This window comes from Hippopotamus amphibius, chromosome 2 (genome assembly GCF_030028045.1).
Source record: "Hippopotamus amphibius kiboko isolate mHipAmp2 chromosome 2, mHipAmp2.hap2, whole genome shotgun sequence".
NCBI classification, from domain to species: Eukaryota; Metazoa; Chordata; class Mammalia; order Artiodactyla; family Hippopotamidae; genus Hippopotamus; species Hippopotamus amphibius.
Genome location: NC_080187.1, coordinates 229836735 through 229847404, shown reverse-complemented (window position 1 = coordinate 229847404; position 10670 = coordinate 229836735). Strand labels below are relative to the sequence as shown.

The 10670-nt window shown below is 48.1% G+C and overlaps 1 protein-coding gene across 2 annotated transcripts; it reads right to left on the bottom strand.

Moving 5' to 3' along the window:
- Positions 1-269: 269 nt before the first annotated feature.
- On the bottom strand, positions 270-9640 carry PTGDR (prostaglandin D2 receptor). Of its 2 annotated transcripts, XM_057724288.1 has the most exons (3): positions 8533-9640; positions 5969-6036; positions 2191-2321 (listed from the first exon to the last, which is right to left on the bottom strand). In XM_057724288.1, the coding sequence occupies exons 1-2, from the start codon at positions 9361-9363 to the stop codon at positions 5995-5997; spliced, it is 873 nt and encodes a 290-aa protein (XP_057580271.1). In that variant the 5' UTR covers positions 9364-9640; the 3' UTR covers positions 2191-2321; positions 5969-5994. The 2 variants fall into 2 exon arrangements, with proteins under 2 accessions (XP_057580270.1, XP_057580271.1); XM_057724287.1 differs by lacking the exon at positions 5969-6036 and having other exon boundaries at positions 270-2321.
- Between the last annotated feature and the right edge of the window lie 1030 nt (positions 9641-10670).

The window sequence follows — 10670 nt, the reverse complement described above, 5'->3', positions numbered from 1 at the left end:
CTCACGTATTTTCTTCCTCAGCACCTGGCTGCCTGGCACAAGGTATGTGTCAATCAAAACTTATTTAATGATCTAATGAATACATCAATGAAAATCACTGAAGAGTTGACTTTTAATGTAACAAGGATTTCATCCAGATGATATATCTACATTCTGTGTTAAACAGAAATGAGCACTAATTCCTTGGATAAACCTACACAAACTTGTTTAAAGTCACAGCTCCGCTAATAGAACAGCCTGTAAAACCCACATCGCTAAACTGCTAGAGGATGAAAGATTGGTCGTAGCCCTTTACTCAAAACAACCAAACCAAACCAAACCAAAAAACTAAACCCTTCTATTTCATCTGAAGAAAAGTAATTTTCTTTGCAAAATATTATAAAGTTATGTTTATTGATTCATCTGGGAACTTTTCAAATGACCTTGACAATGATCATAACACTCCTTCCAAAAGAAGAGCACGAGAAAGATGCACTTCCTCTGACAGCAAAACGCACAGGCACTTCACACTAAATACACAAATGAGAGTTAAACTTGAAAACAAGGGCATTTTGCCTCACATCATACTCTGAGATTATAATTCTCGCATTCCTAATTTGGCCGTTTCACAGTGTTGCTACACACACAAAAAATACACATATATTTCCAGGTTAATACTACCTCTGAGATACACCAGGGGTGGAAACGAGGGCTGCCGCTGAGCTGGAGACACGGCAGATCCTCTGGTCTCTGATGGCTGAACGGGGGTCTCAGGCTATTCCAATGTAGCTGGCACTCCAGCTCAGAGTCCCAGTGTGTCGGGTACAAAGGGACCCCACAGATGCCAAAACCCCTCTGACGCCCCCGTGTGTTCTTTCAGCCAAGGAGAAAGTTCTTCCCTGCAAGCTGGGTCTAGTCTCTGGTTTCACAGCTGCAGCTGTATCTCCCCCACTTTCCCCTTTGGGTCATAGTGTTGCGAACCTTTGTAAACATTGTGTACAATTAAAGTGCTTGGCTGAACTCCATCTGAGCCGCACGCTGCCCCGGCTTGAAAGCATCTCTCTCAGGATCCTGAATAAAGTCCTCCCGTCTCCACCAAGGGCAGAGTGTGGCTCTAACAGGTAGATATTAAGGTCGCTGCCACGCTCTCAGCTGAGGCTGATTGAGTCCCGGGGAGCGTGTCACTGTGCTGAATGCCCGCTGTGTCACAGCCATGCGTGGTAAACATGCTCCGGGAAGTCATACATCACTGTCTTTCAAAGAACCATAAATCTCTCCCCACCAAAGAATCCATCAACATGATAGGCCTGCAACATGGAGTTCCAAAAACTGAAACAACATTCTGCAGGCCACTCCCAAACTTTCATGCCTACTGACACCCCTACCTCAACACACAAGAAACTGGATTTCAAAGGATAAAAATAATTTTTTCTTCTCTAGGTTGTAGACCATAGTTGCATCTTGCCTTGTGTTTACTTATTTATAGCTTTGCCTCTTCACACAAACCAGTGAGCGTTCTCCCAGAGGGTGGCTGGGGAAGGAACCGCCAAATGCCTGACCTAGCTATATTTTCCACCTTTCTTCTCTGAGGAGCATCTATAAGTCAGGCTATACTTGCATCAGTTGGCAAAGAAAAGAATTAAACAGGGGCAATTGTGACACAAAATAAACAAATCAGGTTTCGCTAGAAATACAGAGGCTAAGGAAATTTAAGAACACCTATCACATAATAGTAAACAGTGGTGTTTCTGCTGGATTTAAATAAAGACCCAGAGGTCTCAAGACCTCCTTAAAAAATTAGGGACACCAAGTGCAAACATTGCAACAATTACTACCATTGCATTAAGACTTTTAACATTGTTCACAATATTTGAAATTGTAGCTGCTATTACAACTCAAAATGAAAAACTCCACTGAACTGGGTCATGAATACAGAGTGACAACACATGATTCAGATCGATCAAATAGTTTTGAAAATACATTTATGTGCTTTGTTACGGGACATAGCTTTTAAGGATATAAATTGTAAGTTTTTTTTGATTATGGTTCTTTGCCAGAAAATGTGATCTATTCCTGAGCTTACCAGAGAGGTTAACACACGGTCACAAACTGGATTCCGTGTTAGCCTGGCAAGAATTGCTGTGCCAGTTTCTATACATAAGAGGCCTTATGACAATCTTGCGAAAAAACATCCGAACTACCGATGTTCTGAAAATAATGAAAAGCCAGGGGTCCACAATTGAGATCACAGAGAGAAAGCGCAAGGCTTGGAGGTCTTCAGTCTCTTCAGCAGTTCCATTCTTCTCGTAAACAGCTTGAAACGCTCCATAGTAAGCACGATACTGTTTTTAAAGAAAAACATTCAGTTAGGATAAAGAACGGTTGATGGCCGCAATAATGTCACCTGCTGCACTTAGGAAACGTTACTTTTCCGTAAGAGTAGGGCAGCTTGGCTTGGAGTAGCCATTCTGGGTAAATTTATAAGCAGCTAAGGCCACCACAGCGGATGGGTGCAAGTGACAAGCCAGGGAGGGGCAGGGCCGACCGGGAGGCTCCGTGGAGCCCCGGCTACGTCCCCGGAGCTGGTGCACCCGCGGCGAACGCGGCGGTGTAGAGGAGGAGCCCAAGTGGGACAAATCCAGTCCACCGCGTCGTCTACAAACAGGGTCCCCTCACTCGCACAGATGTTGATTCTCTGCCCTTCTTCCTCCTGCCTCCTTCCTATCCTGGATTCTGGCGTAGCCCAGAAACATCACACGTGTGAAATGTCACATGTGTGGAGACATCAATGAAACAGAACCTTTTTTTCTCTGAATTTTTTTTATTGACGTACAGCTGATTTACAATGTTTTAGGTATACAGCATATACATATACATGTATATACATGTATATGTATATATATTCTTTTTCAGATTCTTTTCCATTATAGGTTATTACAACATATTGAATACCGTTCCCTGTGCTATACAGTAGGTCCTTGCCTATCTATTTTATATATACTAGTGTGTATCTGTTCATCCTAGATCCCTTACTTATCCCCCGCTCTCCGATGTCTCCTTTGATAGCCATAAGTTTGTTTTCTGTCTGTGAGTCCATTTGAAACAGAAACTTTTAATTAATGTGAAGAGACAGGAAAGATTCCATGAAAAGACAGGAGACAACGCATGTACATTAGATGCTTATTATTCTGTGCTTGGCTTCCTCTCTTCAGACTAGGAAGAAAAAAACAAAAACATACACAGAACGATAAGCCTGCTTACCTGTGCCGTGCCACTGCTATGTTATCTTTCTCTTCCCTGAGGTCTCTGGCCTCCTGGGAGCCCTGCAAACTGCCTCATCCCTTTCCTGCCATTCAGCCGACATTGCTGTCTAGACCAGTGCTATAACTGTCTCCCACTCCGCTGGAGGCCAGCCACTTTTTCTTGATGCCCTTACCTCCCCCATGTCCACTGAGATTCTAAATCCATAATGGCACCAAATGGACCCCAGTGGACCAGAAAATATGCAAACTCAACATGAATGGGAGGGGACATGAGTAAGTGCAATCTAGGATGTGAGAAGACGTACAGCCCCACAATTGTTTCCTTACCTTTTCATTCTCTTTTCTGTAGGCTCAGATACTCCTATCTCGTGCACTTAGGAGGACAGACTGTATCTGGAAGCCCTCTCCCATCATTGCTGCTTAATAATACTAAGAGTAATAATAATGGCTGATGTCCACACAGAGTTTCATATTCTGAGGCCCCGTTCTAAGCGTTTTTACTTTAAAAAGTTCATTTTATCCTCACATAAGTCCTGTAAAGTCAGGATATTCATTATCTCCATTTTACAGATGTGGAAACTGATTCCATGCCCAAATCCTACCTTCTTTCCAGGTCGACCTAAAATATCACCCCCATCACGAAGCCTCTTTGTGGTGATGGTTAAGCTCACCAGCTTTAGGGTCCGACCATCGGGTCAGACAGAATCGCCTCGCTGGCTGTGTCACTTCAGGCAAGTTACTCTGTCTCCTCATCAATACTTGGGGATAATTGCACCTATCTCCCAGGATCGTTATGAAATGTGAACGAGACAGTAGGAGTAAAACCTTGAGAACAGGCCCTGGCATATAATAATAATTCAGTGATTAGCTACTATTATTATTTTATCAATTAGGAGTTACTCCTTTCCTTTTCTGAACTCCCTTCTGGCCCTAGTCATTCCCTCTCATCCCCGGTATTACAGCTCTGTAGGCAGGTGTGATATTTTTCTCATTTTACATCCCCACAACGCATCACAGGGCCTGGAATGTTGTAGGGTCCAGACCTGAGGTGAATGAATGAGTGGATGACAAGAGGCTACACACTTGAGCTGATTGAGAAAGCAAACACTTTATCTGACTTTATATTTGCTCCTTTCTCCTCAGAGTGGAGTGCAGCAAGATATAATTCTCGCGATGTGAGAATGCTTGATTTGTTGGGATCTGGGTAACTGAGAGACATTTATAAGATTAAGACAAATCATTTTATTTCTGTGCAGTATTTATCCATATCAATTCCGTTGGATATTATTAGGTTATCTGTATTTTCAGGTCACTTGGTTTGTATTAGAAATGGTTTCTATAAATGGGCTTCCGCTGTTATTTATTTTTAGAGTTTACTAAAAATATGACAGATTTATTCACTGGTGACAGTGATGGAAGCACAGATTCTATCAATTCTCATCTGTTTGAACACAATCTAGACTTTTGAAAAATCTCTGATGATCAACAGTATTCCCTAGAAGATACTTTAGAAACTGCTTCTATAAGAGAGGGCTTGTGTGAGGAATACCCTCAGAATACACAACTGGCTTGTTTAAAGCCTGCAGGTCACTACAAAGAGAATCAGTGTGAGAAGAGTGCCCTCTGTTGAAATTAGGGGTCCATACACACAAAAATGCTGTTGCCAGCTCTCTGGCGACTCAGCTTGGCTGGATACCACTGCTTAGGAGAACAACCTTGGTTCCAATGTCCTCTCCCATTCAGTTCATCCATCACCGTACCCTAGACCCCACCCTCTGCTCTAGCTCTTTAAATCCACCTCTGACCCTTTTTCCTGGGCCAATCTCTTGCTACCATCCCTCACACAACTTGAACAGCCTCCTTTGGATGGAACATCCCACCCATTCTTTCTTCTCACCAAAATGAAGTGCACCCAGGAGTTATCTCAATGCATGCAGGATGTGCTCTTCCACTCCTCTGACTCCATGGATTCTGACATGTGCGATCACACAAGCTTGTGTGCACCTTTACCTGGCTTCTAAACCTCTCAACTACTGCGTTGAATCTATACATGAAAACCCTCTCTCAGCCATTCCTGCTGCCCTGCCAACCTCCGAAATACTGTGGTTTTCTAAGGTAAAAATAATTTTGATGAAGATACATTACATACGTTAGAGAACATGCTGCAAACTGCCTCTAACGCTCCTCCCATATTCTCTATACTTTCTTTTTACCGTATCAAATTGGAAATTTGAGAATTCAATCTAAGTATCTTGCTCTAACCCAGAATTACAACAAAGTTAATTAAAAAATCATATTGGGCTAACTCACTTTTCACTGGCTTAATGAAATACAATATTTATGCTATGAGCAAGATTTTTTTTTTAAGTTTACCCACCTTCATATACAGCCTTATTTTTTCCAATCACTAAATCCATTCCTTAGAAAAGTGATTTTCAGTGAGTGGGGGTCTTCAGCACTCTTTCAGTGCGTCTGTGCAGTCAAAACTGTTTTCATAAAAAGATGTTACTTGTCTTTTCTCACCTTCATCCCCTCATAAGTGTCCAGTGAGTTTCACAGAGGCTGCCTGATGTGCAACGGGTGACATCATCACTGCCATGGCTAATGGAACATGTGCTGTATACTCTTACCTTTTCTAGACCTTTCTAAGGTAATAAGGAATACATGCATTTTCAGAGACTGTTCTCGGTACTTCTGTGCTCTTAACATGCCTTTTCCCATCTTACCTGCTAATATTAGCACAACTTTATTATCATTCATTAAGCAATTTTGAAATCCCAAACTTTTCCTTCACCTATGCAAAAACACAAGAAATAAGTACATTGTAACTTGTTTTACAATACCATCTAAAGTTTTTCTTATTTTTAACTTCTAATATTGTAAATACTAATAGATACAGTCCACATAAATAAAAGATCTTTGGGTCCTTAATAATTTTTGAGTGAAAAGGGGGTCCTTAGACTAGAACAAGTTTGAGAACCACTGCCTTAAAATATTATACCATCTTCAGAGATCATATCTCTTAATCAATTGTCTATGTCTAGCAGGCAATTATAATAAATGGACATTATAATTAGTAATAATAATCAATGACACTAATTTTTGAGGCCACCAGGCACTTCAAATCTTCATAACCATCTTACGGAGCAAGCACAGGTATCCTTATCGCAGGTGAGGAAACAGGTTAGAAAGGGTAAGCAAGCACTCACAGTTAGGAAGTGATGGGACCTGATTCAAACCCATGTCTGACGCTAAAGCCCTTCTCCTGTCTAGAAAATGATACTTCCTGTGAAGAACGCAGCCTGTGTTGCACGTCTTTGAAACTACAAGTTTTTTAGAAAACCATTTTCAAATCCATTATTTCCTTGGATACTCAAGCACCTATGAGTTTATTCGCATCCCTTTAGAGACTTCAGTGCAGTGTTCTCTCCAGTGTATTCTGCTTTCTGCGTTATTTTTACTAAAACATGCAAACTCAGGACATACTATCCATGCATCTGGCTATTCTCTGCTTTTATCACAGCACAGCTAAGTAAGGCTCTTATTTTAGAGCAGGGGTCTGAAAACATATTCTGTAAAGGGCCGAAGAGCAAATATTTTAAGTTTTATGAGCCTAGAGGCAAATAGTGAATGTTTAGTAGGTACTTATTAACAGGAGAGAAAACACATTTCTATAGTTTCAATTGATGAAATTAAAAATGTAATAATAATTGGGTACAGTTTTTGGTAATACATGTCTACTAAGGAGAAGAGTGAGCCTTTTTCTTGCAATGGTATTTGATGTAGTTGGGGTTCAGAGTTCATGTGCCCTATCATCAAATTTATGGCAAATGTACATTTATAAAAATTATTCTTAACTCCAGGGCTGCCCCCAAACAGTGGGCAGGATGTATTTGTCCTGTGGGCTCTGGTTTGCTAAGTCCTGCTTTAGGGTGCGGTTCTCCAAATGGGATCGCACATCAGCAAGTGAGGTAGAGGCTGCTGAATGCTTCAAAAATGTCTGCATCAGAAACTCTGGAGAAGGGGGCCCAGCCAGCTCTGTTTTTAAAAGCACTGCTGAGGAGTCTGAGGTTGCTAGAGTTTGAAAACCACTGCTAAATATCTGTGCCTATATCCATCTCTCTGTTTGTATAGATATAGATTTATTTATTTATCTTGGGGAGTTCTGATCCTAACCCAGAAAGCTCTTCGCCCAACACGTTAAGGCCTTCATTTAAGGGAAAAATCACCTTATATGTCACTTTCACCCACCCTTGAAAGTAATGTCCAAAACTGCTACACTGCCCTGAGAAACTTAACTTTCCTATTCCCACAAGTCTCAGGTCTCTCCAATGACACGGACTTGGCAATGAATTTATTTAAATGTTGTTCATGTTGAACAAGTACACCGTGGGGTCTGGAGAGGGAGAGGAGCAGTGCTGAAAAAGCTTTCTCAAGCCTCAGCCACTCCTCGGTGTCTCGGCCGGGCTCACAGGAGGAAATAACCTTCAAAGCCACGAAGTAATTCCCTCCGCACCACCACTCCCATTAGTAAATTGAAATCCAAGATTATGGCTTTCATGTCACCTCTCTTGCCAAGACAGAAGTAAAGCCTGTGGAGACAGGTTATCAGAACGACAGCACCAGCTGAAACGTTCCTACACAGCTACTAGTTCAAACCACCTCTCTGCCTCTGCCGCCGTCATCCCTGCAAGGGCAGCCCCAGAAACTGGCATCCGCGCTCCTCAAAGTTTACGCACGGGTTAAACAAACAAAGAAACAAACACACACACACTAAACCTGTGCTTTTAGTCACCCACGTCTGCAAATCACTTTGGCAGGACTACGCCTTCCCTTATCCCCTTTCCACGACAGCACCGGGGAGAACTCCCAGATGCCGTGTGCCCGTTTCTGATGCCACTGAAACCCTGGGCAGGTGTAAGGACATAAAACCTCGCTCACACACACACACAGACACAAAACCCCACACCTCGCTCAGCCACTGAGACGTGGTAAAGGACTCCTACGCTAAGGAGGAACCAAGTTCTGCTCCTCAAAGTCCTGAGGCGCAAAAATAACCCTGAGCTCTTCCCGGAGGAAAGCAGAGAGGAGGGGATTCTGCCCGCAGCATCCGGCTGCGGCTCTCCCTAACTCTCGGGGCTTTGCCTCCACACCTTGGGCTCTACGTCCCGGGGGCTGCGGGGGGAACCCGATCCCGCCAGGCTCGGGGCGCAGCGGCTCCTGCAGCGCGTCCAGCGAGCTCCCCTCCCCTTCCCTCCCGGCCCCGCAGCCTCAGCGCCGAGCGACTCACGATCAAAGGCAGGGAGCACGTGGTGAAGAGCACGGTCATGAGGCCGAGCAGCAGCAGGTGGTCCAGCTCCTCCAGGGGCCGCGGGGCCGCCTCCCTCCTCCCGCCCGCGCCCGGCCCGGCGCGCTCCCCGGGGCCCGGGCGCGGGCGCCGCGGCAGCCGCCGGCGCATGGCGCAGAGGCTGCGCATGGCGCTCAGGTTGCACAGCACGATGGCGAGGACCAGCAGCAGCAGCAGGCTGGCGTACAGCACCGAGTAGCTCAGCACCGGCAGCGAGCGCTCCTCGTGCGCCATCTGGATGAAGCACCAGGTGCCGGGGCAGTACTGCACGAACCTGCCGAAGCCCGCGAAGGGCAGCGAGCAGAAGGCGAGGCAGAAGGCGCCCACGACGGGCGCCACCAGCGCGCCCCGGCGCGGGGTGAGGTACCGGCGGTGGAGGAAGGGATGCCCCAGGGAGAGCCAGCACTCCAGGGCCACGGCCAGCAGCTGCAGCGTCGAGGCGAGCCCGAAGAAGGACATGAAGAAGGCGAAGGCCTGGCACAGCGAGCCCCCGGACGCGGGCAGCAGCGCCGCGAGGCTCCGGTTCTGCGCGTAGGCGGACAGCACGAAGGGGCTCACGAGGGACTTGCCCAGCAGGTCGGTGACCGTCAGGCCGCACACCAGCGCGTGGAAGGCCGAGCGCGGCGGGCGCGGGCGCAGCGCCGAGCGCGCCAGCAGCCCCAGCGCCAGCAGGTTGCCCAGCAGCCCGGCGCCGAAGAGCAGCCCGCCGGTGGCCGCCGAGCTGCCCTTCTCCACCGACGTGCCGTTGCGGCAGCGGTAGGGCGGCGGCCGCATGGCGGGGGGCCGGGGGGCCGGGGCGCCGGGCGCGGGCTCGGCTCGGGCTGCGGAGGGGCCCCCGGCCGCCCCGCGCGCGTCTCCGCCGCCGCGGCTCCCTCCTCCCCGAGCGCCCGCCTCGGGGCAGGACGCGCGGCCGGGGCGCACCGCGCGCTCGCTTCCCGGGGCCCCGGGCGGCCCAGCCGGGGGCTCGGCCCCGGCGCGCGGCGGCCCCGGGAGGGACGGGCCCTGGCGCCCGGCGTCGGGAAGAAAGGCGCGCGGCGGGCGGACGCGCGGCGCCCGAGACCAGCGCTCCCCGCGAGGCAGGGGGCAGGCGGACTTGGAGAGGAAACGGGGCGGCGGCCACGGGGCAGGGAGGGGCGCGGGGCGGGGCGGGGGCGGCGGCGGCGGCCGGGGCCCGCGGAGCCGGGAGCGCGCCGGGGAGGCTGCGAGGGCGCGGCCGCCGGCTCTCGCGTCCGTGGCTTCAGCCGCGGCGAGGTAACCGGCCTCGCGGAACGCCGAAGCCCTGGCGCCGCCCTCGTCTAGATCCTGAAACAGGCGCAGGGAGCGTCACTGCCTCCACGGGGAAACTGAGATCTTGGAAGCGGAGTCATCTCCCGAGGTGCCAGCGCTACTGCTCGGTTGAGCCGGACCTGGAACCCGGATCTTCTGTTTACAGAGCCCACCTGCCTTGCTCCCCTGGCTTCTCTCCAGATTCCTGGGAAGCGGCTCCAGGGAAAACCAAGAGGAGTTAGTGGGTAGCGTGAATCGCGGTGGTCGCGTGGACGTGGTGGGAGGAGGATGCTTAAGAGCGCTGATGATGTCGGGCCCGTGTGAGCCTCAGAGACTTGCCTAAGCTCGCAAGCAGTGACATCTGAGCAGCCTGTCTGGCTCTTCGCAAGGATAGGGATAACACGCGTGAAGGGCAAACACAGAGGAAGTGCTAGGTACAGTACATGTGTCAGGATTCTCCTGTGTTTTAGGAAGGCTGTTTTAGTGGAAAATGTTTAACTGCAGTTTTGAGTGTGGATTTTGAAACCAGAAAATAGGAAGCTTAACTGGGAGCTTTTTCACTCTGGTTAGTGATGACTAGAAAACATGTCTGCCCTTCTGGCCTCTGACTTGGCTGTGTCATAGAGAAGAGGGAGTTAATTGTGATAAGCGTGACATTTCTTTAATGAGCACTTGGTACCCTTGGAGAGAAACTGGCTTGAATGTGGAATTTGAGTGGGATGACCAGGGCTCTATTACATAAGCAACTAAATTATGCCTTGGCTTGAAGAAGCTCATTTTATGCTCGGTGTCTGTTCTGATGGACAGACTCAGGG